This window comes from Hyla sarda, chromosome 10, assembly GCF_029499605.1.
Source record: "Hyla sarda isolate aHylSar1 chromosome 10, aHylSar1.hap1, whole genome shotgun sequence".
NCBI classification, from domain to species: Eukaryota; Metazoa; Chordata; class Amphibia; order Anura; family Hylidae; genus Hyla; species Hyla sarda.
In genome coordinates, this window is record NC_079198.1 from 28,289,432 (window position 1) to 28,317,248 (window position 27,817).

Consider the following 27,817-nt stretch of genomic DNA (forward strand, 5'->3'; position numbering starts at 1 on the left):
TGTGTTCTGGCATTGTTTAGTCACGGTATGGCAATATTGTTCTGTTCTGGTGGTGTTATTCAGTCACTAAATTCACTGTAACTGTACTGTAACTTTTGGCATGGCATTTTTATTCCGTCACGGTATGGTAGTATTGTTCTGGTATGGCAGTGTTTAGTCATGGTACGGGGTATTCTGTTCTGGCACGGCATTGTTAGTCACGCTATGGCAGTATTGTTCTGGTATTTTGGAGTTTAGTAACAGCATGTCCATATATTTTAGACCAAAATCCAGACCCTCAAAGTTGGTGGGTGGGGGGGGGGGGGGTTGGTGTCAAAAATTAGCTTTTGCCTAGGGTGGCAAAAATCCTTGCACCCGCTCACTGTTCTAAAGTGGCGCTGTGGCCTTTAAAACAGTGGGCCTGCAGGGGGACGTTGTGCAAGTAAAGTTCCTCCACAGACCAAAATAAATTGCTTGCCCAGGGTCCAATCAAAATTAAAAGACAGACCTGCAAGGATCACCCCTTGGTGAAAGTTCATGCCCTGGCAAAGCTATAGGACCTTAAGGACATGTTCACACTGAGGAATTGGGGCGGAGGAGGATCATGAAATATTTCTATTCATTTTTTTTCCTCAAGCGGAAATTCCATGTGGAAATGCTTCCGACTGAAAAAAAAAAAAAAAAAAAAAAAAAAAAAATTTGCTCTCTATGGGAGAACAACGCTAATTCCGCCTGAAAGAAAATGTTCCTTCAAGCGGAACAGACTTCCTTGTCAGAATTCTGCTTGAGGAAATTCCTCAGTGTGAACTGAGGGGCAGAAATTCTGTACAGCTCTATGGGGATTTTTCACTGCTGAATGAATTGGAGAGGAAAAAGCGAGCAGAATTACTTGTGGAAATTCCTCTCCAATTCCTCAGTGTGAACATACCCTAACAGAACCCTAGCTACCAGGATCAATCTTCAAGTCAGTATAAGTCTATTGGGTGAAAAGGACCACAAGTCCCAGCAAGGCAACAGTGCTCCCAAGGGGGTTAGGGTGAATCAGCTCACTCTGCACCATACTTACAGTGTAATGCCAATCTGCACCCAGCTCAGTAAAGACAGTTATCCGTAACCTGATATTGTGGTGTCTGGCCCAGGAGACGCTGTCTCCAACCTCTGACCGTGTATAGGTTAACAGTGCCCTGGATAGTTACTTCCCCTACATCACCCGTAATATTCAGTAAATAGAAAATAGTTAAAATGCAGAAAAACTTTATTGGAAAACTTGTTGACAAGCACGGCCATCTCTGCTCAGATAACAAAGGTTTAATAGCAAACTACAGGATGTTACATGAATTCCACAGATAGACAAGGAATTGTTAATGCAGAGTGGACTGGTGGTATCCAGGAAGGAGACATCTTAGCTGCTCTCTCCCAGGGTGTGCTTGTCGAACAGGTACTCGCCCATGCCGTTCTGGGGCACCCCAAGGCGCTTCAGGTTGGTGATGTAGTCTCCAAGCTGCTTCATAGACTTCACCTGTTCTTCCAGGTATTCAGATTCCAAGAAGTCACAGAGCTGAAAGAGATGAAGTCAATTATTTATATGCAATAACCACCACCACCATTTTTAACACTGCCACATCTGTCCACAGGTTGTGTGTGGTACTGCAGCTCACCCGAACCTAATGGAGCAATACAGTTGCTCAAGGGCAGATGTGGCGCTGTATCCAAGTTTAACCAGCCTTAATTTGCCACTATTTTACTACCATTTAATAAGGGGCAATAAGGGGGAGGATTTACTATGGGATTATTAGAGGAAGTTGGAGAGAGTCAAATATTTCAATGTAACAGCAGATGTTCCGAAAAATCTACACCAAGAGTTATGCAATGAGAAGAATCATAGCACATAATGGGTATTAGGTGGGGCACTAAACAACCCAATTTTGTAGAGACACTCACCTGAGGGTCAACCTTGTCAGAGGCCACTTTGTGAAGATCCAGAAGAGCCTGGTTGACAGTCTTCTCCAGCTGCAGAGCAGCCTGCATGGCCTCCAGAGTGTTGGCCCACTCATCACGTTCAGGTTTCTTAAAAAAAAATAAAAATAAAAAAAAATAAAAAATGATAAAGAGGATAACTAAAAAGGTCCTCGCAACAATAAAACTTCATTGACCTGACCATTTGTATTTTTTGGTAGATGTCAAGATAAATGGAAGTTTAAAAGGCTTCTTGACTTTAGTACATCATTTGTAGTTTAGTTCTGCATGTAACAGTCAGTGGTTTTGGAGACCACCAATATGGAAGTGTACTATTAAAAGATTAGAATGGCCAGATGAGGTCCACATAGAAAGACTCCCTACCATATACACAAGCTATAGCCTGTAGAGTACTTCTGGTGTGGTTCATCTCAGTTAGGTCACAGGTCCAAAACCTGCATCCTTTTATATTTTGCAAAACTACAACTAGAGCTGGGCGATATGACCAAATGTGTATCACGTTATTTTTGTAACTTATGGCGGTTCCACAGTATCCAATTATCAGCCCAGCTGGCTACCACCCGCAAGCACTGCCCTCTGTTGCGGGCCACCGGCGCTGGAACTCTATACTGTACGCCAGTGGTCTCCATCCTGCAGACCTCCAGATGCTGCAAAACTACAACTCCCAGCATGCCCGGAAAGCCAAAAGGTTCCGCCCCGGACGGTGATAGTCTGACGGCTGTCCAACGTGCCAGTCCCCAGGATCAGCATGAGGCAGACGTAGATAAGTTAAAGTTTATTTTGTTTATCTTTTGCAGCCCGGGCATAGGGACATAGCGTACAGCAGTGGTCTCCAACCTAAGGACCTCCAGCTGTTGCAAAACTACAACTCCCAGCATGCCCGGACAGCCAACGGCTGTCCGGGCATGCTGGGAGTTGTAGTTTTGCAACATCTGGAGGTCCGCAGGTTGGAGACCACTAGGGTACAGTATAGAGTTCCAGCGCCGGCAGTCTGCAATAGAGATGAGCGAACTTTCAGTAAATTCGATTCATCACGAACTTCTCAGCTTGGCAGTTGATGACTTATCCTGCGTAAATTAGTTCAGCTTTCCGGTGTTCCAGCGGGCTGAAAAAGGTGGATACATTCCTAGGAAAGAGTCTCCTAGGACTGTATCCACCTTTTTCAGCCCACAGGAACACCGGAAATCTGAACTAATTTATGCAGGAAAAGACATCAACTGCCGAGCCGAGAAGTTTGTGACGAATCTAATTTACTGAAAGTTCGCTCATCTCTATTACAGACTGCCGACGCTGGAACTCTATACTGTACCCTAGTGGTCTCCAACCTGCGGACCTCCAGATGTTGCAGCAGAAAAGCACTGGCAGGTAACATGATTAGTTCCCTGATGTGGGGACAGCACAGCAGCGCTGGGCTAATAATTCATTTGAGGGGGAGGGGCCAAACTGGTATTGCAGTACGAGAAAAATTCATATCGTGCAGCACAAAAATTTCGTTATTTGTTATGAACCGGTATACCGCCCAGCCCTAACTACAACTCAAAGCATGGTGGACATTGTAGTTTTGCAACAGCTGGACAGTCAGACAACATCTTCAGGTTTTTTTCTGCTCAGGTGCAAATCTAAGTCTCACCTTGATGTCCTGCAGGACAACACGACCCCCACGCTTGTTCTGGTACTTCAGGAACTTCTCGGAATGTTCTCTCTCTTCATGGCTTTGTTCTCTGAAGAATTTCGCCACATTATGAAGAGCTACGTCATCACGGTCGAAGTAGAAGGACTGAAAAGAAGGAGGAATTGTAGGGTTAAGCAACATCCTTTGTTATGTGCTGTATCGGGATCTACCACGCACCAGCCTATAAACACACCCGAATTTTTACAAGGAAATTTGAGTAAAGTTTTTTTACCCAAATATCCTTGTTAAAATGAGGGTTTGTGTAGGTGAGTGTATACCCCGATAAACTCTCCGGCCCCGCAGATCAATGATTTAAAGCGGCTGCTTTAAATCCTGTAACTGCAGAGACCCTCATGGTTGGGGAATTCTACTCCAGGTTTCCAATGGGATAATATGACCAAGTAAGGGTCTTCACTGTATCTTACTGTCCATGGTAACTCCTTAGATACCCCAACCCTAGGAGACACTATATGCAGCATGAACTGTATACTGATCTGGAACCTTCAGAAATATTGTACTAGAACATTCAACCAAATATCCGACTTAGCATTCTGTAAATATTTAGTACACAATGTTACATTGATTACTTCTATTCCTCACTATTTAGACCTCAGGAACTAAAGACAAAGGTTGGCGAGGATCACAAGGTCCCCCCCTCCCCCCATGTTGTCCTTGTGTAATCAATTTATGCAAAACACATTGGTATTGCAGGACTAAGATAAGCAGTGTTGTCCCCATCAAGGCACAGACAGGGTGTATACTAGAGGAAGGAGGAGGAAGCTGTAGAATGAGTATACGTTTCCTAGGAAGGCTGCAAGTACAGACCAGTGGGTGGCGATAGCTAAACAAGGAATTCAGTGAAGGAGAAGCTCAGCCCTGGGCATCTTATGGCCATAGATCTGTTATACAAGAAGATCCAGCTTGTATCTAAGGCCACATGGAATCTGCATCGCTGCAGAGCTACATGGGCACAATTATGCATATGGTTGCAGGAGACAATGTGGACTCACCATAGAGAGATAGGTGTAGGAGGCGTACAGCTCCAAGTTCACCATGCGGTTGATGGCAGCTTCGCAATCGCGGTGGAAGTTCTGGCGCACCTGGGATTCCATTTCAGTTTCTTGGTGGTTTTGGTGGCGCAAAAAGGTTGCAAAAAAAAAAGTCTCAATGCAGAATAAGTAGAGGTTGGAGGAAGGCGCGGAGGACTCAGAGAGTGTTCCGTTCAATCACTGTTGAAGCAAGAACTCTGCTCAGAGTCAGGGATGGTCTGATGCCAGCACAATAGAGCTCGGTATATATAGCCTGGAGTCTGGGGTGGGTGGGGCCTGTATGGACTTACATCAGCTCTAAGGAGCCAATCCTGTGCGGAGCCTCTGCAGCTGGGCGGAGCCTCCTGATGATGTCACCAGGGCAGCTCGTGTGCAAAGTCACCATTCTGCAAGGTGATATTATTGGAGGATACAATGTAACAACTATAGTGTCACCTTATACTGATCAAAGATATATCTTTACCAGTGCTTCATAACTAGTGTGCCGTCAGCTGTAACAAAACTACAACTCCCAGCATGACAAAGGCTGTGCGGGTAGGCTGGAAGTTTAGTTTTGCAACAGCTGGAGGCACACTGCTTGGAAAACACTGCTTTATACACATAAGGGTATGTTCACACTGAGAAATTGGCAAGGAATTCTCGCTTAAAAATTCCGCCACAGAATTTCTTTTTTTTTTCCGCACGGAATTTGGCAGAATTGATGTGGAATTCCGCACGGAAATATAGGAGGAAACAGTTTTTTTTTTTTGCACGGAATTTCCACGCAAATTCTGCACGAATTCCGCGCAGAACAGTGTCGGGCTGAAAAGAAATGTAATTGATTTCTATGGGACAAAGACGCGGATTCCACATGAAGAAAGAACATGTCAATTCTTCATGCAGAACAGAATTCAGCGTCGGAATTCCGCTTGCGGAAATTTCTCCGTGTGAACTGAGGAGCTGAAATACAGTTAAACTCTATTGGGGTTTTTTCACTGCTGACTGAATTGTAGAGGAATAAGCAAGCGGAATTATTCGAGTAAATTCCTCTCCAATTCCCGTCATGGGAGTTGTAGTTTAACAACTGCTGGAGGCACCAGCTGCTCACCGGCCACCCGCCCACACCTACATCCCGCTTGCTAGCTGTTGCAAGACTACAACTCCCAGCATGCCCTAACAGTGAGGACATGCTGGGAATTGTAGTCGCAGTGGCTAGCGGGCCGGTGGTAGTTACGGGCTGGTGGTAGTTGCGGGCCGGTGATAGTTGCGGGCCGGTGGCCAGGTTGCAGAGGCGGCCAGCTGCCAGGAATATGAAACTACAATGTAATTTCATATTTCAGCTACGCTGCCCCAGCCCCTCATCCCCCCCTCCGCTAATGCCCCCCCCCCGCTCTCCCCCCCTTCCCCTCCGCTAATGTCCCCCGCAGCTCTACCCCCCTCCCCCTATGCTCATGTCCCCCGCAGCTCTCTCCCTCCGCTCATGTCTCCCGAAGCTCTTCCCCCTCCACTCATGTCCACCGCAGCTCTACCTCCCCGCAGCTCCCCCCCTGCAGCTCATGTCCCCTGCAGCTCCCCCCCTCCGCTCATGTCCCCCGCAGCTCTCCCCCCCCTCCACTCATGTCTCCTGCAGCTCTCCCCCTCTCCACTCATGTCCTCCGCAGCCCCCACCCTCCGCTCATGTCCCCCGCAGCTCTCCCCCCCCCCCCCCCGGCTCATGTCCCCTGCAGCTCTACCCTCCCTCTCCCTCCGCTCATGTCCCCCACCGCTCTCCTCCAAACACCCCCCCCCCCCTTTCCCCCTCCGCTCTCCACATCTTCCACCTGCCGGCTACCTGAGCTGATACAGGACTACAACTCCAAGCATGCCCTTTCAGTGAGGACATGCTGGGAGTTGTAGTTGCAACGGCTGATAGTTGCGAGCAGGCAGGTGGCCGAGGCGTGGAGCTAACCGGTTCCCAGAGATATGAAACTACAGTGTAATGTCATATTTCCCGGCCTGGGCTGTGATTGGCCGAGACCGACCAGCCAATCCCAGCCCAGGCCGGGAAATATGAAATTACAATGCTGACAAATACTGTTAACGGTAGCAGATTACCCCATTCACTTCTATGGCTGAACAGAGTCACCTTTTAAGTGGACTCAAAAACGGGGGCTGTTGTGCTTTTGAAATAGCGTGTACATCCGAAGAGGTGTGATGCAGGGCAGATGTTGTTACTCTAGGGGCAGATGGCATTAACCCCTTGTATTCGTGATGCCAGGGCTCTGTTTAGCCAATAACCACCCGAAAGTATACTGCTGGATCCTGGGCCAGGCACCGGGGCAATAAAGACTCCAACGCCAAGTTACGAACAATGGTAGCTTTACTGAGGGTAGACAGTTGTTACAGTCTATGCAGTACAGCCAGGGCCCAAGGAGGTGACCAGTGACACAGAGGCCTCGCAGGCTTGCTGGGACTTGTAGTTGGACAGGAGAATTTAGTGCAGGCCACGCTGGGTAGACAGATGACTTGACTTGACTGACTTGTGACTGACAGGACGGGGACTTTATCTTACTTGTACTTGACTTGTGGCTGCAGGACTTGAGGCCTCCACTACTCTGGACACACACACTAGGCACGACTGCCCTGGACCTCAGCACACAGAGCTCTCAGCTCCAAGAGAGGAAAAAGCAAGAGATCGCTCCACTTAGGGCGTATATGGGGGAGACTAGCAGGGAACCCATAGGTCACTCTTGGGGTCAGCTGGTCACTGGTACCTCCTGGGTAACAATCACATGGTATAACTTGTTAAAGGTACAATACACATTTATAATGCATAACATATTTACAATGGGGGAAACACTGCAGGGGGCCCTTGGGACATGGAGGGACACTGCCTGACAGGGCAGGGAAGGTACGGGGTAACACCACCCCGTACTGGGCCACCTCAACAGGATATGTCAGAATCCTGTTTTCATTCGGATGCCAACAGACACGATTGACGGAGGCAGTAACACAGTGTAGCCCTATCCGTACCTTTTTAAATATTTGCCTTATACTATAATATACACATTGCACATTATATTTTAGATTCTCAGGCCAATTTTGGTGAAAATCTAAACATCACTGTCTAAAGTCAGCTGTTTCACTTCTGTCGTCTATTGAAACACACCACATGAAAGACGTCAGCTGTTTGGTTTTGATTATGGTCCCAGAACACTAACCGTCGGAGCCAAAATAGTCAGGTGTCCAGCTGAGAAGTAGAAGGCAACCAGACACAAAATGGGCCCAGGTCACCATAGAATTCAAAAATAAAATTCATCCCAAATTTTAACTGAAATATAGGTGTAAAAAATGGATGAATATTTTGGAATACGACTAGGTTCACACCTCATTAGTGTACCCTTTAGTAATATCTGTTGGCATCCCACCAAAAACAGGGTACTGTATACTGCTGCACTTTTGAGTCAGCTTAAAATAGTGCATAGGTCCTGAACAGAGTCACTAGGGGGGAGATTTATCAAAACCTGTTCTGAGGAAAAGTTGCTGAGTTGCCTATAGCAACCAATCAGATCGCTTCTTTCATTTTTGAATGGACCTCTAAAAAAAAAAAACTATCTGATTGGTTGCTATGGGCAATTCAGACACTTTTCCTTCAGACAGGTTTTGATAAATCTTCCCCTAGGTGACTCAGTTCGGCCTTTAAAATCAATAGGGACCATTGCTCCTGTTAGCAGTATATGACTAACAGGTGCCTTATTGCACTATGAACCTAGGGTGAGGCTAATCTTTTCACACCTCCTACATGTATCCATAGATCTCCAATCATCTGATGGAGGCCAGAAAAGTGTCATATTGGAATCTGTTTGGATGGTTTCCGGAAGGGTTTACTATAGTTCTGCTGGATGGAATAGTGCAGACCTCTATATTTACAGTGCCTATTCTCAGTCCTCACAGCTTCCATTCGGCTCCTTCCGGTCCCCAATGTTTCTGTCTTCTATCTGCTTTAAAGGGGTACTCCCACCCTATTACTGCATGCGGCACCCACCTGTTTTTTCACCGGAACCGCTGGAGGGTCTGAGTCGCGACTACGGGAACGGAAGTCCGTGACGTCAGGACTCCGCCCCCGTGTGACCAGGGCTGTGTAGTCGGAGTCGAGGAGTCGGACGAAATTTTGAGTACCTGGAGTCGGAGTCGGCAAACAATGCACGACTCCGACTCCTACTAAATTTAGATTGGAATAAAAAAAAAAAAGCAAGTTTAAATGTCCCAATTCACAAAAAGTTATAATTAATGACTTCTCTACTTTAAGAATAAAGACCAATGCATGCAGTGCCTCATGTAACCGCAAAACGAACACGTTAAGTGACCGTGAAGAAGCATGCTTTTCATGTGCTTTACTATATGGCACACAACGCACAATTAGGAGCGGCAATACTTATACTTTCCATAGTGTTGTGTTCTGCTGTTACAGGGAACCCATGGGTAACCTAGCCTCTCACTGATAAGGGGTTAAGGAAATATGTTTTTTTGCAGGACTAGAGACACTTGTATAAGTGAAGGGAATGGAGGGTCAATAGTTCAAGACTAAAGCTGTAAATGATTGGAAAAACTGCTGTCATTCAGCTAAGGCTATAAAAACTTGTAAACTCGATTGTTAGCTTAAAGGGGTACTCCGCACCTAGACATCTTATCAGATGTCAGATCGCCGGGGTCCCGCTGCTGGGGACCCCCGGGATTGCTGCTGCGGCACCGTGATATCATTACTGCACAGAGCGAGTTCGCTCTGTGCGTAATGACGGGTGATACAGGGGTTGGAGCACCGTTACGTCATGGCTCTGCCCCTCGTGATGTCACGGCCAGCCCCCTCAATACAAGTCTATGGGAGGGGGCGTGGCGGTCTTCACGCCCCCTGCCATAGACTTGCATTAAGGGGGTGGGCCGTGATGTCACGAGGGGCGGAGCTATAACATTACGCTGCTCCGTCCACTGTATCGCTCTGTATCCGTCCCCCGAACTCACTCTGTGTAGCAATGAAAGCGCAGTGCCGCAGCGGCGATCCCGGGGTCGCCAGCAGCGGGACCCTTGGGATAAGATGTCTAGGGGCGGAGTACCACTTTAAACTTTAAACATGACTATGGGATTCTACTAGGAAAATCATGTTTTATAATAAATGCCCCTTCCTGGATCCTCCCACTGCCCTATCTTCAGCAGCAGATCAGCACACAAACTGTTCAATACAGTAGACTGTTGGCTACCCAACCAATAGTCCTGTGGTAATGACATGTATGTTACCTTTCTTTCCTTCAAGGAATGTATAAAATACATTCGCATATTAATACAGAGGAGTCGTAGTTGGAAGTACAGAAAACTCCGGAGTCGGAACATTTATCTACCGACTCCACAGCCCTTCAATGCAAGTCTATGGGAGGGGGCACCTGCATAACACAAACATATATTTTATATTCACACTCTGTATATAATTAGCTGTACACTGTAGCAGCCATAAGATATGTGATTCTAACAATTAAGGCTGGGTTCCCACTACGTTTTCTCCCATACGGGAGCGCATACGGCAGGGGGGAGCTAAAACCTCACGCTCCCGTATTTAATTCATTTCAATTAGCCGACCACAGTGAAACGTTCGGTCCAGTCAGCTCATTTTTGTGCCGTATGCGCTTTTACAACCGGACCTAAAACTGTGGTTGACCCCGGTTTTAGGTGCGGGGAAAAAACGCATATGGTGCAAAGATGAGCCGACCGGACCGAACGTTTCACTGTGGTCGGCTCATTGAAATGCGCTCCTGTATGGGAGAAAACGGAGTGGGAGCCCAGCCTAATAAGTGCCTAGTTGTATAATTGCACGTAGTTTTGGTTATTCTATTTGTTCCTCATAAATATTCCACTTTGTCAGGCCTAACGTGGCATGTTGTTAAGTTAACATAACAGCAGCTATTTTAATGGATCAGTGATATTGCACATGTGGTGCGCCACGGGGTGTGATGTGTGAGGTGTAAGGGGGCAGATGTTATGGCCCAAGGGGTAGATGGTATTTACCCCTTCTTGTTGTGATGCCAGGGCGTGATTTGGCCTTATAACCACCCGAAGGTGGTACTGCTAATGCTAGGTTAGGCAGGAGCAATAAAGAGTCCAAGGCCAGGTTAAGGGTAACGGTAGCTTTACTGAGGTAGGACAGATGGTACAGTCTATGCAGTTCAGCCAATATCCCAGAAAGGTGGCCAGTGACACAGAGAGACCTCACAGGCTTGCTGGGACTTGCAGTGACTTGACAGACTATAATGAAGGCCACAGTGACTAAAGATGACTTGACTTGACTTGAGATGGTGACAGACAATTGAGATGACTTGACTTACTCAGGACCGACTGGTGGCTGCAGTAATTTAGACTTGAGGCCTCCAAGGGCCGGACACAGGCACTGGAAAACTTGACTGGACTGGACCTCAGCAGGAACTCAAAAGCATGGAAAGAGAGAGATTGCAGCCCCTCCCCATATTATATAGGGGGGCTGTGCAAGGAGCTCATAGGTCACTTGGGAGGTCACCTGGTCACTGGGGTTCTCTGGGTAACAATACAATCATGTGGTACAGATTTAAAGGTATATTACACCTATAATACATAACTACATATAACCTGTAAATACTATAGGGTTTGCTGCAGGAGAGCCCCAAGGACACGCAGAGACTCTGCCTGACAGGGTAGGAGTACAGTACAGCAACATCCCGTACTGGGACATTACACACACTAACCTCTATTCTCATAAACATTTCTTTACAACAACAAAATGTTCACAAATACCATATCAGCTTTGTTTGGGGTATCTCTAAAGGTGCCAGCTACAATGCCCTTCATAGTCAGATATTAGCTATAAACAATAGGATTATCCTCTTATTTTTCTAATATTTTGTTAAAACAAAATGTAACCACTTGATATTATGGTTCCGGGTATGATTTATGGTGTTATAGCGCCACCTAAAAGGAATTATTGTCACTACCCCGAAGGGAGGCTGTCTATGTCCCTATTAGTCAAAAGTTTTCATACCCAGGGGCATACGTCACAACAGCCATGCTCATGAATATCCCCATGCCAAAGATAAATAGGGAAGTCCGCAGACGTTATCGTGTAATAATAATAATAAATCTTTGCCTGCATGGAAGCGCCATGAGGGACAATAAGCCTCCCCTAGAAGTTACCTAAGAGGCCATGAGGAGCCCGAGAGGACCTGTCAGATGCAGCAATATGATTGTAAGGTAAGTATACAAGGGTCCGATGATTACACATTCATCTTCTCTTTCCCATTACTTTTATCTAATAGCGGACTAGTTCTTATTTGATTGTGATTCTTTTGCAATGTTGATGAAAATTATCCCGATTAGTGCGTACGGTGAAAGATCCTTCCTAATCTCCAGTTTTTGAGATGATAAGTTTTAGATTACGGAAAATTCTCCCTTCTTCTGCAAAGAAGGATCGGGGATAAGAAGTCTGATCGCGGGGGGTTCAACCGCTGGGAACCCCGCGATCTCTGGCCCAACCCCCCAGCACTTTGAACATTTGTGTTCAGAACACAGACTGTGCTTGGCTTCGGGTGATCGTGGCTTTCTGTCATATGCTCCTGCTCTTCGGCATGTAGCCATTCTCCCTTCCTGTACCGGGTGATCTGCTTTGCCATAAGATGGACATGACACATGTCTGTTTGCTTATTCTGCTTTACTGGTGAGTCTGGATATATTTTTTTTCTTTATGATTTCTTGTGGAATTGCTATATTCTACTAATATCTGGCATCCTAGTTATTGTACAGATATCTGTTCACCTGGAGCCTCGGAACCATACCGGATGGAATATAGTGCAATGCAGTGCCTATCCCCTAGAGAGCAGAGAGCCCTGTGGTCAGACAGAAAATAACTTCACAACTTTCTCTGTAGTATACAGCAGCTTATAAGTATTGGAAGGACTAAAATTACAACTCTGTTTAACTTTCTGCCACCAGTTGATTTGAAAAAAAAAAAAAAAAAAAATGTTTTCCACTTGAAGTACCCCTTTAATGCATCAGCAGGAAGACTTTGAGATGGTGATAGCAATCCTGTCCTCTTTGGCCCAGCCACACACTTTTCAAATAGCCATATGCCCCCTTAATATACCAATGATGGCCTAGACAAGAAGCCTATTGTAACTTTGCTGTCCAATAATTTGCTGTAACCTAGACCTGGCATTAAACTTTCAAAAAATTCAAGGACTTGAAAAAATTGGCTTACCGTATTTTTCGCCCTATAGGACGCACCGGCGTATAAGACGCACCCAATTTATAGGTGCAAAATCTAAAAAAATAAAGATTTTGAACCCAATAGTGGTCTTCAACCTGCGGACCTCCAGATGTTGCAAAACTACAACTCCCAGCATGCCCGGACAGCCAACGGCTGTCCGGGCATGCTGGGAGTTGTAGTTTTGCAACATCTGGAGGTCCGCAGATTGAAGACCACTGCATAGGAGGTAATACTCACGTGTCCCCACCGCTCCGGACCCGTCACCGCTGCCCTGGATGTCGCTCCATCGCTGTCGCTGTGTCCCCGTCGCTCCGGAACGTCTCTGCTGCCGGCCGGGTATCCTCGCTGTCCGTCGCCGCCATCACGTTGTTACACACGCCGATGCACGTACGCGACATGATGACGAGGAAGGAGAGCGCCGGCCATACAGGGGATCCCTGAACGGAGAAGACACCGAGGAGGCAGGTAAGGTCCCTCCCGGTGTCCTGTAAGCACTAACCCGGCTATTCAGTCGGGCTGTTCGGGACCGCCGCGGTGAAATCGCGGCGATCCCGAACAGCCCGACTGAACAGCCAGGTTAGTGTCACTTTCCCTTCAGACGCGGTGGTCAGCTTTGATCGCCGCATCTGAAGGGTTAATACAGGGCATCACCGCGATCGGTGATGTCCTGTATTAGCCGCGGGTCCCAGCCGTTGATGGCCGCAGGGACCGCCGCGATAGGGGTGTATTCGCCGTATAAGACGCAACGACTTTTTCCCCCCCAGTTTTGGGGAAGAAAAAGTGCGTCTTATACGGCGAAAAATATGGTATTTTCACATGCTTTATAACATTTGTAGATATCAGTATACATATCTTTTTGTTCTAGAGATTGTACTGCCTCAACAGGGACCAGTTCATTGGGCAAAGCAACACTATTTTATCTCTTAAAGGGGTACTCTGCCCTGGGACCCCCGCAATCTGACATCTTCACCCCTATCCTTTGGATAGGGGATAAGATGTCTAGGGGCGGAGTACCCCTTGAATGTGGCCATACACTTTAGATGGCTATCTTTTACACTTCAGCTATTCCTCCCGATCTCACCATACGTATGCCCACTGATCGTGCATGTGTTTTCAGTCAGGAGAAAAGGATAAAGCTGCTGCCTAAACATTCTCCAACATCTGCTGTTAAAAGAGAGTGGAGAGACCTCCTAACATTAGATTATTGGCTGGTCCCAATGAAATGAGTGGGTTGGCCAACATTAATCTAATGTGAGTGGGCACCTTTAGATCTCGCATTTTACATTGTTCCCTTCTTATCCATTAAGCCACATGGCTTTGTCTGGCTCACTATATCTCATTGTACAAGCTTAAGTCAATTTAATCAGCATCCCCCCCCACTTTATGGTTTTTGCCTGCCCCTTCCCCCATCACCACCACCACCGTTGTTGTCAAAATGCAATAAAACACAATGAAAGTGACTGAGAGTGTCTGGACTGTAGTTTTACAACATGTTGATCACTGATCCCGAGGCCCCATGTGCACTGTGACTAGGAATATTTATTTTTACGACTCTGCTAAACCAAACTGAAACTCTGGTTTCCGAATGAACATTTGTTCATTTTTGTTTGGAATGAATAAAAAAAATCATTAAACACTATCCTGGAAATCTGACATACGGTAGTCCTCTACAAAAAAAAAAAAAAAACAAGCAAACAATATATATTATACTTACATTACCACGTGTTCACTGGTCCAGCATAGCCTTTTCAGAGGGTCATAACTACCTGATGAGTAGGGGTCTGACTGCTGGGATAACCTCCTGTTGATAACATGCTGAGAATTGGAATATCAATTGGTCAGACCCCCAATGACCAACAAAGTATCTCCTTTGTATAGGAAATAAAATGCTGAAATAGGACGAACCCATAGTATTTCCATTTCAGCATGTTATCCATGATCAGCTACTTATCTCCACAGAAGAAACTATGCTGCACTAGGGAAAGGTAAGTATATATTTGTTTTGTTAACATCAGTTTTATTTACTTACCGTACTTTTTAATTGTATTTATTTTTTTAACAGATTTCCATATCCAGAGGACCATGTCAGATTTCGTGGACCACGTCGATGATGTATGAAGTTTTTTTAAAAATAAATAAAATGGTCAATATACCGTATGGAGGTTGTTTTATTTCATTAAAATGTGTTTTTTTCTTTACTTATCGCTGTCTGTTTAATAGTAGATCTCCATTACTAAGCAGAGGCTTAGTGTTAACTCATAAAACAGCTAACACTAACCCCTTTATTAATACCACAGTACTCACCAGGAGTACCAGGAAGAGCAAGGTACTGTCTGGCCCCAAGCATTATGAAAAATTATGCTCGGGGCCTGGAGTCACAGCGAGATATCATTATTAGAGCGGAAAGGGCCAAAATCCATCAATACTGGCTGTATTATTTTGTCCTCTTCTTCCCCGTGACAATTTAAGATAGATCTGTGGTCCTCTGTTTTATGTGGCTTTGCCCCATTCAGGCTACTCAGTTCTGAATCCGAATTATAAATGGGAAATGTCCTTTTTTCCCCTGCATTGTGGGCTTTATGGGGGAGATTTATCAAAACCTGTGCAGAGGAAAAGTTGCCCAGGTGCCAATGGCAACCAATTAGATTTCTTCTTTCATTTTTAACAAGGCCTTTCCAAAATGAAAGAAGCAATCTGATTGGTTGCAATGGGAAATTGGGCAACTTTTCCTCTGCACATGTATTGCTAAATCTCTCCTTCTATATATGTATCGTTATTCACACTAAACTATGGCACAGATTACTATTGCAAACATAAGGTAGTGGATTCCATCTTGAATTGGAATCGGCAACAAAAATACTTATCGTAAAGAAAGCCTAAGATTGTTGTTAGTTTCACAACAGCTGCCTTTGTAAACACTCACTTTCCATTTTCACATAACAAATCGGGTACGGCTACGGATTGTCTTCCTAACATACACAAAAACGTGGTGCAGCTAAAAACCAATATAGAATTAGTGTAAAACTTTTAGATACACTTTTTTTGCTACAGGCACAAACTGAACTAAAAAAAAAAAAAAAAAAAAAAAGGAAAAATACTCTTTAAGCCAAAAAAAATAAAAAAAAGTATGAAAAACAAACAAACAAATGTGTGAATGAGGCCTAAAAATACAGATGAAAGGGTTTTTCCCATCATTAGAGAATGAATGTATTGGCGATCTCTATCATAGCTATCAGAGATAGCCGAGTGCTGTTCATCTCAAACTTTATATTCAGTAAATTCAAAATAATTTAAAATGCAGGAAAAAACTTTATTGGGAAACCTGTTGACAAGCACAACTATCGCTGTTCAGATAACAGAAAGATCACACAAGGTGTAATGGCAAACCACAGGATGTAACAGGAATTCCACTTGTAAAGGGGTACTCCACTGGAAAACATTTTCTTTTAAATCAACTGGTGCCAGAAAGTTAAACAAATTTATAAATTACTTCTATTAAAAAATCCCAATCCTTCCAGTACTTATCTGCTGCTGTATACTACAGAGTAAATCATTTTCTTTTTTAATTTCCTTTCTGTCTTACCACAAGTGCTCTCTGCTGACACCTCTGTCTATTTTAGGAACTGTCCAGAGTAGAAGCAAATCCCCATAGCAAACCTCTCTTGCTCTGGACAGTTCCTGACATGCAGAGAGCACTTGTGGTCAGGCAGAAAGGAAATTCAAAAAGAAAAGAACTTCCTGTGGATTATACAACAGCTGATAAGTACTGGAAGGATTTTTTAATAGAAGTCATTTACAAATCTGTTTAACTTTCTGACACCAGATTTAAAAGAAAATGTTTTCCAGTGGAGTACCCCTTTAATGCAGAGTAAACTGGTGGTATTTAGGAAGGAGACATCTTAGCTGCTCTCTCCCAGGGTGTGCTTGTCGAACAGGTACTCGCCCATGCCGTTCTGGGGCACCCCAAGGCGCTTCAGGTTGGTGATGTAGTCTCCAAGCTGCTTAATAGCATTCACCTGTTCTTCCAGGTATCCAGATTCCAAGAAGTCAGAGAGCTGGGAAAAAATAAGTAAGTTATTGATATGCAAGGACTACTACTACTATTATAGCAAGTTAATAATTTTTAACTGGACTTAAAAAGTTAACATGCTTATAAGTACATGAATGCTTTTTTTTGTAGAATGGTGCCATATCTGTCCACAGGTTGTGTGTAGCATTGCAGCTCACCCTAATTCAGTACAGATTAGTTGGATTGCCAGGTAACTCATGGGCAGGTGTGGCACTGCATTGAAAATAACTATTTCAAATTAGTGTTTACTCAACCATAAATATTTATGGACCAGAAAGAGATGCATGTCTGACAAGTGACAATAGGAGCAGGGGGTCCAGGGTGACCCACCCAACTGGCAGTGGTGGTGCTCAGTCCAAAATTAAGGAAACATAATGCAAAAAAGAAAGAAGACTCGAAGACGGCACTCACCAGCCAGATAGTTGCTTTATTTACTCCAATGAAGCATCACAGGCGGGTATGGCAGTGTGAGGTGGAGGCAATCGGTTACCCTCCTGTAATGCTTCTTTGGACTAAATAAAGCAACTATCTGGCTGGTGAGTGCCGTCTTCGAATCTTCTTTCTGTTTGCAACCATAAATATCTCAAGTATGAAAAAGCAGAAGTGCTAAAAAAATGTGAGTCTGCAACATCTACACAAAGAGTTATGCAAATAAAAGTGTCCTAGCATACAGTGAGTATTCAGGAAGTTAGGTGGGGCACTAAACTATTCATAGCAGACCCAGTTTTGTAGAGACACTTACATGAGGGTCAACCTTGTCAGAGGCCACTTTGTGAAGATCCAGAAGAGCCTGGTTCACAGTCTTCTCCAGCTGCAGAGCAGCCTGCATGGCCTCCAGAGTGTTGGCCCACTCATCACGTTCAGGTTTCTAGGACAAAAAACAAAAACCACAGGATCACCAAAGGGGCCTCACAACAATAACTTCATTGACCTGGCCATTTCTCCTCTTAGTAGACATCATTTCATGATACATGAATGCCTGAAAGGCTTCTTGACTTTAAAGGGGTATTCCATGATTTTTTTTATTTGACTATGCTACAGGGGCTGTAAAGTTAGTGTAGTTCATAATATAGTGTCTGTAATTGTGTGTGACGGTGTTCTCACAATTCGTATGTGATTTTCACTCCAATATTTATTTTTAACTGCATACAAAATGACTGTTGTCTCAGATTTTTCCCAGCTTGCAATGCGGCCGAGTCCGCTGATGACAGGAAGCCTGTCTGCTTCAATGAGTGGAGCGATCGCTTGGTGGGAGAGAGATCAATCTGTAACTAATGCAACAGCTGTAGGCACCCTGATGTGGAGGGAGGAAAATGGAATTGTGGGAATTGTAGTCTAAAAAAGAAAAGTCAAACAGTAAATACCAGTTCACAAAAAGCTAGCCACAGTGTTATAGTAATCTCACAACATAGCCATTTAGCCCCAAGACAAGCGCAGACCCTTCCTAAGCATGTCCATTACTGTCTGCCAGGTACGTACTAAAATCACCTTATAGTGGATAACCCCTTTAATTCTGGATGAAGACATGACAAAACTATGTACTTCTATGCAGTGGTTTTGGTGATAAAAGATTTGGAAATCCAGTATTAAAATAATTATTTTCAGAATGCCCAGTCTATAAGAAATGAATGTAGAAAGAGATGAAGACCAGTTGGTACTAAGGCAAACAAAGGCTGCAGTGTAACCTAGGAATAGTGAGGGTATAACTTCAAATCAAGACAATTTAGACACAGTTTGTTGCATGAGTATTGCTCAATGATGAGCATAGAAGCATCAGACATCAAGGCATATAGATATAGATCACGGCACTCACCTACTGGGTCAATAAAAGCATGTTGTTTATTTCAGCTTTATTAGTCACATGATAATAGTTGTTACATGTTAAAGTCACATGTTTTGTTACCCAGAGAGCACCAGGTGACCAGATGACCCGCAGCTAGCCTATGGGCTCCTTGCACAGCCCCCCTGTGGAAGGAAGTGAGGAGCTGCAATTTGCCTCTTTTGCTTTTTCTGCCACACTTTCTGCTGAGGTCAAGTCCAGTTCAGACATCTCAGAGCCAATGTCCAGCACATCTGGAGGCCTCAAGCCTAATTTACAGCCACAAGTCAGTAAGTCAAGTCATCTCTGTCTGCTGTCACTATCTTCAGTCAAGTCAAATCTATTATAGTCAGCGCGGCTGTCCTAAAGTCTGTCAAAGTCACTGCAAGTCCCAGCAAGCTGCAAGGTCCCTTGTGTTACTGGTCACCTCTCTGGGATCCTGGCCTAGCTGTAAAGACTGTACCATCTGTCTACCTCAGTAATGTTCCGTTAACCCTAACCTGGCCTTGGACTATTATTTGCCCTGCCTAAACTAGGACTAGTGGTGCTACCGTTCGGGGGGTTCTCGGTTAAAACCACGCCCTGGCATCACGAACACGAAGGGGTTAACGCCATCTGCCCCATGGCTACAACATCTGCCCCATCCACCTCACTTCACACCCCCGTGGCACACACCACACAACTAACATAACAGATGGAGAACTACAACTGTCAGAGTATAATGAGAAATGTAGTTTTGCAGCAGCTATAGAGCCACAGGGTGAAGACAACTTAGGGCTTGTTCATCACCTCTTTTTGGTAAATCAAAGCAAACTGGCAGAGCAGAATGCCAACATACCACAGTGCACATGCACTGGACCCTTTGCATTCAGGTTTTTATTCCTATAAGGGGCTATATTTGGTTGATTTTTAAGTGTATACAGCTAAATGTATGTGCTTAAGAATGGACTGAATGTAGTGGAACCACTTTTCAAAAAAATCGATCGAAATCGATACATTTAGAGTCAGTCATATGAGGGACCTGGCTAGATGCAGCGGCCATATCCTCTCCCATCCCATTGGGAGTCTGGAGGGTAATGCAATTAAAACACTACATTGCCACCATACCAGAGCCAGAATGGTACTCTGCAGACAACACTAGGTTCGAGCAGTGCATGTCCACTGACTTAGAAAAACCATGTACTTTCACGAACACACAAGCTTTGGATAACACTGGGGAAAGAGAGCCTCCCCTCATTTACTAAAGAGTGGGAAAGAGATTTAGAGCTGCAGATCTCATATGAAGGCTGGTCTAGGATATTCGGACTTGCACATTGCTCAGCTATTAGTTACACTTGTCCAAGAAGCAATTTACAAAATTGTTTCTCGATGGTACAGAGTCCCGAAAGGGAACTATGAAATGCAAGGAAACGGTGAGGTAACGTGCTGGCAGTGTGGCAAGTCAGAGGGCACCTATCTTCACATATTCTGGCTGTGCGCGCCCATTGCAACATTTTGGGGAAACCTTCACATGATCATTAGTAAGTTAATTGGGAAAGAAGTACCGATGTCACCCGCATTTATTCTATTACAACATAATGATTTACCCCAGAGAAATTACAGATACTGCCTGCTTGGTTTTCTTGTCATGTCGGCTAGAGGTTGTATCTACTTTTTCTGGAGATAAAAAGACTCCATCAGTATCCGTTTGGTGTGCAAGTGTGAATGATACCATGTATTTAGAGAGCTGTCCAACAACGATGCAGATGTGGAGTTTATGAGTACTTGGCATGATTGGAAATGCTATCAATCTACACCAGAGTAAGAGGCAGCACTGGGAGAGGGGTGTGGACCGGAGAGATGGAGGTAGAGACGGAGGGAGTCTGGGAGTAGGAGTCAGGGGAGTAGGGAGAGGGTAGGGTGGGGTGAAATAAAGGGATGAGGGGAATAGGCTTAGAGAAGGGACAGATAAGTAAGGTTTAAACATTTTTGCTTTATAAAGGGGCTAGTGTGCAACAGGTTTCTGCCTGTACTTCCTTTTGTTTTTTATGTTAAATAAAGAATTTGAAGAGAAAAAAAAATAGGACGATGTAGTGCTGGGCGGTATACCGGTTCATACCGAATATCAACATTTTTTTCCTGCACGATATGAATTTCTCCCATACTGCAATACCGGTTGGGCCCCTCCCCCCCCTTGAATGAATGAATTATCAGCCGCAGCGCGCTGTCCCCACATCGAGGAACTAATTATATGTGACCCGCGGGCTCTGTTCTGCTTCTCTCTGCGTCCGGTAATACGCTGACGGCTCTGTGACGTTCCCATCCCCAGGAAGCAGCAAGAGGACCATGAGGACCGGAGCAACAGGGGAACGTAGGAAGGTGAGTGAAAGTTTATTTTGTTTATTTTTGCAACCCGGGCACAGGATAGTACAGTACAGCGCAGCGGCTGATAATTATTTAAGGGGGGAGAGAAGCAACGCATGCGGGTCACATATGATTAGTTCCCCGATGTGGGGACAGTGCAGCGCTGGGCTGATAAACCGGGGGGGGGGAGGGGGGAGAAGCAGCGCCCGCGGGTCACATGACTGGGGGGGGGGGGGTGTTGAAAATATTGTTAAATACTGTGGAACCGCCATAACTTACCGTGATACACATTTTTGGTCATACCGCCCAGTCCTAGGACTATGTTCAGTCCATTGAACATATGCTTTATTTCAAAGGATAGGGGATAAGATGTCTGATCGTGGGGGTCCCGCCGCTGGGGACCCCCACAATCTCCCCTGCAGCACCTGCTTGTTATCAGCAGCAAGGAGCAAAGCTTATCCTTTGGATAAGAGATAAGATGTCTAGGGGCAGAGTACCCCTTTAAGGGTTTCAGTTTCGTTCTTCTCCTGGTCAGGAACAAACCAAAACTGTACCTTGATGTCCTGCAGGACAACACGACCCCCACGCTTGTTCTGGTACTTCTGGAAGTTCTCGGAATGCTCTCTCTCTTCCTGGCTTTGTTCTTTGAAGAATTTCGCCACATGATGAAGGGCTACGTCATCACGGTCAAAGTAGAAGGACTGAAAATAAGAGGAATAGGGAATATTGCATGCAGATCTACTGTATACCATAAAGCCATGCACATGTGATCGTGAAGATCAAATAAAAACAGTAAAGATAATTACAGATGTATATGTTCCATTCACCTACTAATCAGATCACCCATAGCAGCTAGTTTTGGAACATAAAATTCTATTCCTATGGCTGGAGGGTTCAGGTCCACCTTAAAGGAGTAGTCCGACGGGCACTTTTCTTATTTTATCCGGTCCGGGTTGCAAAAAAAAAAAAGAAAACAAACTTTCTCTTGCCTGCCTAAGCGCCCCCGGAGCTCCGGTACAGGTGTTCGGTCCCCGGGCTGTATTCTTCTTACTTCCTGTTAGCCCAGCATGTCACACGGAGCTTCAGCCTATCACCGGCCAAGGCGGAACATCGCTGCGGCTGGTAATAGGCTGAAGCTCCGTGTGATGTGCTGGGCTAACAGGAAGTAAGAAGCAAACAGCCTGGCAACCGAACATCTGTACCGGAGCTCTGGGGGCGCGTAGGCAGGCAAGAGAAAGTTTGTTTTCTCTTTTTTTGCAACAGCCCGGACCGGTTAAAATAAGAAAAGTGCGCGCCGGACTACTCCTTTAATATATTATGATTGAAAGTTTTACGTGTTATTTTCTTAGCAACCACTGCAACAATCTACAGGTTGCGCTCACCTTTGTGGATGAGTGATCGGGGATGGACTAAAGACATCTAATCAGCAGGCGTTGGGCAGGAGATTGCGGGGGATTCCAGCGGTCGGTACAGTCTTGTCAATTTAAAAGTAGGGTAGTTTATCTGCATGTCAAACTACACACATGCCACAGGGTAACATGTAGCGAGGACAGAACAGTCCCTGTCATGGCACATATGTGTACTTAAGATCTCTGACAGGGGCCAACATCACTGGAGGCAAAATGGAGAAAGTAGAAGAACTATAAGGCAGGATTCACACTGCACCGTCTCATAGACGGCAATGCATTCTGTGCGAAGACATGGTCATTCTTTCTGCAGACAGTGGAATCTGAACTTCCGTGCCAGAAACATCTGGCACGGAAATACCGCTGTGTTCAGAGCACAGAAGGATCCCATTGAATTCAATAGGATTCCGCTACTGCAGAATTACCGTGCAGAATTCTGCACAGAAATTTTGCCGTGTAGACATGACCTAAAAGAGGTTTGTTTGGAAGGCGCACAGGGGGAGATCACTAAACAAGAACTACAGTAAAGGAGAAGCTCATCCCTGGACATCTCATGGCCATAGATCTGCTATATCAGTGGTCTCCAACCTGCGGACCTCCAGATGTTGCAAAACTACAACTCCCAGCATGCCCACACAGCCGTTGGTCACATTCTTTCTGCAGACAGTGGAATCTGAACTTCCGTGCCAGAAATATCTGACACGAAAATACCGCTGTGTGCACAGTGCAGAAGGATCCCATTGAATTCAACAGGACTCTGCTACTGCAGAATTACCGTGCAGAATTCTGCACAGAAATTTTGCCGTGTAAAGAAGGCGCACGGGGGGCGGGGGGAGATCACTAAACAAGAACTTCAGTAAAGGAGAAGCTGAGCCCTGCTATATCAGTGGTCTCCAACCTGCGGACCTCCAGATGTTGCAAAACTACAACTCCCAGCATGCCCAGACAGCCGTTGGCTGTCCGGGCATGCTGGGAGTTGTAGTTTTGCAACATCTGGAGGTCCGCAGGTTGAAGACCACTGTGCTATATCATAAGATTAAACTTGCATCTAAGGCCACATAGGCCTGCTGGAAATTAAAGGGATTCTCCACTGCCCTGTCTTCCGGAGCTCCGCTCGCAGCGTCCGGAAGTTTATTACTCCAGACGCTGTGTGCGGACTTCAGTGTTCGAGGCTGCCCCCGCGTGACGTCGCGCCCGCCCCCTCAACGAAAGTCTATGGGAAAGGGGCGCGACCGTTGTCAGACAGGGCAGTGGAGAACCCCTTTAAGCCATAGGATGCATTGCTGTTCAACATTCTGCTGAAGACTATGGTGACTAGAAGGCAACATAGAAAGGACTCACCATAGAGAGATAGGTGTAGGAGGCGTACAGCTCCAAATTCACTATGCGGTTGATGGCAGCTTCGCAATCGCGGTGGAAGTTCTGGCGCAGCTGGGATTCCATTTCGGCTTCTTAATAGTTAAAAAAAAAGTTTAAAAAAAAAATCTCAATGCAGAGTGAGAAGAAGTTACAGGAAGGACTCAAAGAATGTTCTGTTCAATTTTGGTTAAAGGGAGAACTTTGCTTAGAGTGAAGGATGGTCTGATACCTGCAGAATAAAGCTCTGTATATATAGCCTGGAGTCTGGGCATAGTGCCTGTGTTCGCTTACATCATCTACAAGGAGCCAATCCTGTGCAGCTGAGCTCAGCAAGGTGGAGCAGAGACTCCTGATGATGTCACCATGTGTGCACACTCACCATCCCGTAAGGTGATGTCAGTGGAGGATACAATGTAACTATGTGTTGCCAAACTACAACTCCCAGCATGCCCGGACAGCCAACGAGTTGTAGTTTTGCAACAGCTGGAGGTCCGCAGGTTGAAGACCACTGCCTTATACAGATTTGACAATCTGTTCTCCCTATATACACATTGGCCCTCATTTACTTAGAAAATCGGGTTGTAAGTCTATCTTGCTTTCTTACCCGACTGCTTTTTTCCCCTGGTATTTATTATTATGTCGCATCCTGTTTGTCGCACGAGGGTTTTGTTGGTTTTGGTTTCCAACTCCTCTGAGTTGTCGGGAAAAAATCCACAACAATTCAACAAATTCGGGTTGGAAACCTTTATAAATACGTGGGAAAGCTCAGAAATGTCGGGTTACGCCCCTTTTTCGGGTTTGGGAGGATCCACATCGGGTCCGTCGGGAAAAAATGTCGCTTCGTGTCGCAGACTGGCGCACGATGTCTGCGACAATGCGCAGACAAAGATGCGCCAAAAAAAAACGCCAAAGCAAGTCGGGTTTAGAGTAGTAAATGAGGGCCATTATAAAGAATCCTCCTGGAAACAACTTCTAGGCTGCAATGACCTGTACTGATACAGTATTACTGCAGATATTTTTTAGCTAATATCGTGAAAAAATATTGCTCCAAAAAAGCGATTATAGTAGTGTATATTATTTCTACCATTATTAATATCATGCTTTGACATGGGATGTGTACTATGCAGCTTCTTTGCAGTGGGTTTGTGGGTTCATGAACTACTTCTCCCGTTACTATCTTCCGTCACAAACTAACGTCCGTTATCAATAACAGACTATAACGGATTAATATGGATATTAGAAAATCCCATAGACTATAATGGGATTTTCTAACGGACGTATAGAATTTTGTTACTGCCGTTTTCAGCTGATTTTCACACGGATCTTCCTACGAATGTTTAAAAACGGAGGATTTTGAAGTGTGAAAGAAGCCTTAGTGTAGTTCATAATATAGTGTCTGTACCTGTGTGTGACGGTTTTCTCACAATTCTTCTGTGATTTTCACTCCAATTTTTATTTTTAACAGCATACAAAATGACTGTTGTCTCAGATTTTTCCCAGCTTGCAATGCGGCCGAGACCTGACATCACTAGTCAGCTGATGACAGGGAGCCTGTCTGCTTCAATGGGTGGAGCAATCGCTTTGTGGGAGAGAGATCCATCTGCAACTAATACAACAGCTGTAGGCACACTGATTGAAAACCACAGGTCTTTTGAATGGATGCCGCTCATTTAGGTTTCAATGGGTGGGGTGGCTGATGTGTGGGAGGGAGGAAAATGAAATTGTGGGATTTGTAGTGAAAAAAAGAAAAGTCAAACAGGAAATACTAGTTCACAAAAAGCTAGCCACAGTATTATAGTATTCTCACAACATAGCAATTTAGCCCCAAGACATGCGCAGATCCTTCCTAAGCATGTCCATTACTGTCTGCCAGGTACATACTAAAATCACCTTATGGTGGATAACTCTTTTAAATCTGCAGCATTTTAGTTCATACTGTGCATTGCAGATTTTCCTCAAGGACCTACGTAGTTAGTAAGGTTGAAAAAGACATTCATCCCTCAAGTTCAATCAAGGAATTGAAGGGAAGGGGTATGGTTGGATGAAGGGGAAGGGATGTAATTCTATATTTCTGCATAAGCATTAATGTTATATAGTTTTATGAATCTATCTAATCCTGTTTTCAAGCTTTCAACTGTTCCTGCTGTGACCAGTTCCTGAGGTAGATTGTTCCATAAATTCACAGTTCTTATGGTAAAGAAGACATGTCGCCTCTTCAGACTAAACCTTTTCTTCTCCAGACGGAGGGAGTGCCCCCTTTTTCATTGAGGGGGTTTAACCTGGAACACTTTTTCCCTATATTTTTTGTATGGGTCATTTATATACTTATATACGTTGATCATATCCCCCCTTAAACGTCTCTTTTTAAGGCTAAACAAAAGTAATTATTTTAATCTTTCCTCATAGCTAAGATGTTCCATGCACCTCCTTAGTTTAGTTGCGCATCTCTGCACCCTTTCCAGCTCCACAACGTCCCATTTATGAACCGGTGCCCGAAACTGAACAGCATATTCCATTGCATGCTATTCTGTAGTCTATGACCCAGATCCTTCTCTACCAGTGACTCTGCCAGTTTAATCACCCAAGACATACGTTGCATGCAGGTATTTAGTACCCAGATGCATAACTTTACATTTATCCACATTGAACCTCATTTGCCAAGTGGATGCCCAGACACTTAGTCTATCCAAGTCATCTTGTAACTTATGCACATCCTCTATAGACTGTACCGTGCTACAAAGCTTGGTGTCATCTGCAAAGATAGAAACAGAGCTGTTAATACCATCCTCTATATCATTGATAAATAAATTAAACAACAGCGGGCCCAGTACTGAACTTTGGGGTACACCACTAATAACTGTCTATGAGGGACAGTATCAAACACTTTTGCAAAATCCAAAAACACTATGGGGGGAATTCATCAAGAGTGGAGTAGGTGAACGTCTTTTTACCCATTAATTCATGTAGTGCAGGCAAGTGATAAATCTGGTGCTGATCACATTTCTTACTTCAGTACTCCACTTTGTATGGTGCTCCTTTGTGACTTTATGTGCGACTTTTTAAAAATGCTGTCCACAGTCAGTTCTGTAAGCCATTTCAAGACTGGTGTAGATTTGCGCCTAAGTTAGCACAGTTGCGACAAAAGATGCGAATAACTGAAAAGTTGCATATGATAAATTCCTTACCACTGCATGATATCAACTGAAATCATGACTTGGTATGTTCCTTTTTAAAAAACCTTCTAAAGCAAAAGTCGCAATGAAAAGTCTCAAAACAGCATCTGAGACAAACTGTGAGACAAATGTACACCAGAAAACCAGGGTAAAACCAATGATAAATTCCCCCCTATATCCACAGCCATCACTCCTTCAAGGCTTCTACTCACCTCTTTATAAAAGCAAATTAGATTGGTTTGACAACTTCTATCCTTAGTAAACCCATGCTGGCTATCACTTATAATACTATTATCCCCTATGTATTCCTGTATGTAGTCCCTTATAAGTCCTTCAAACAATTTACCCACAATGCATGTTAAGCTTATGGGTCTATAATTACCTGGGGAAGATCTAGAGCCCTTTTTGAAGATTGGCACCACATTCACTTTTCGCCAGTTACTAGGCACAATACCAGACACCAGAGAATCTCTAAATATCATGAACAGGGGTACATAAATGACTGAACTTAGTTCTCTAAGAACTCATGGGTGTAGTCCATCCGGTCCTGGAGATTTCCTTACATTTACTTTACCTTGTCCAATCTCTACATTAAGCCAGTTTAGTACATTACATGATGTGTTACCAGCACTGGCCCGGCCTGGGTCAGCTCCTTCTGCCTTCGTATATACAAAACTAAAGAACCCATTCAGTAGCTCCGCCTTCTCTTGATTGCCAGTGACCACCTCCCCATTA

The 27,817-nt window shown here is 44.8% G+C and overlaps 2 protein-coding genes across 2 annotated transcripts; both read right to left on the minus strand.

Moving 5' to 3' along the window:
* Positions 1 to 1,216: 1,216 nt before the first annotated feature.
* LOC130293626 (ferritin heavy chain B) lies at positions 1,217 to 4,902 on the minus strand. The gene is made up of 4 exons (XM_056542524.1): positions 4,639 to 4,902; positions 3,587 to 3,733; positions 1,921 to 2,046; positions 1,217 to 1,537 (listed from the first exon to the last, which is right to left on the minus strand). Exons 1-4 carry the CDS (start codon positions 4,738 to 4,740, stop codon positions 1,382 to 1,384), a joined length of 531 nt encoding a protein of 176 aa, XP_056398499.1. The 5' UTR covers positions 4,741 to 4,902; the 3' UTR covers positions 1,217 to 1,381.
* An 11,895-nt stretch (positions 4,903 to 16,797) lies between these two features.
* Positions 16,798 to 24,030, minus strand: LOC130293698 (ferritin heavy chain A-like). The gene is made up of 4 exons (XM_056542710.1): positions 23,892 to 24,030; positions 21,699 to 21,845; positions 17,725 to 17,850; positions 16,798 to 16,968 (listed from the first exon to the last, which is right to left on the minus strand). The coding sequence occupies exons 1-4, from the start codon at positions 23,991 to 23,993 to the stop codon at positions 16,813 to 16,815; spliced, it is 531 nt and encodes a 176-aa protein (XP_056398685.1). The 5' UTR covers positions 23,994 to 24,030; the 3' UTR covers positions 16,798 to 16,812.
* Positions 24,031 to 27,817: the final 3,787 nt, after the last annotated feature.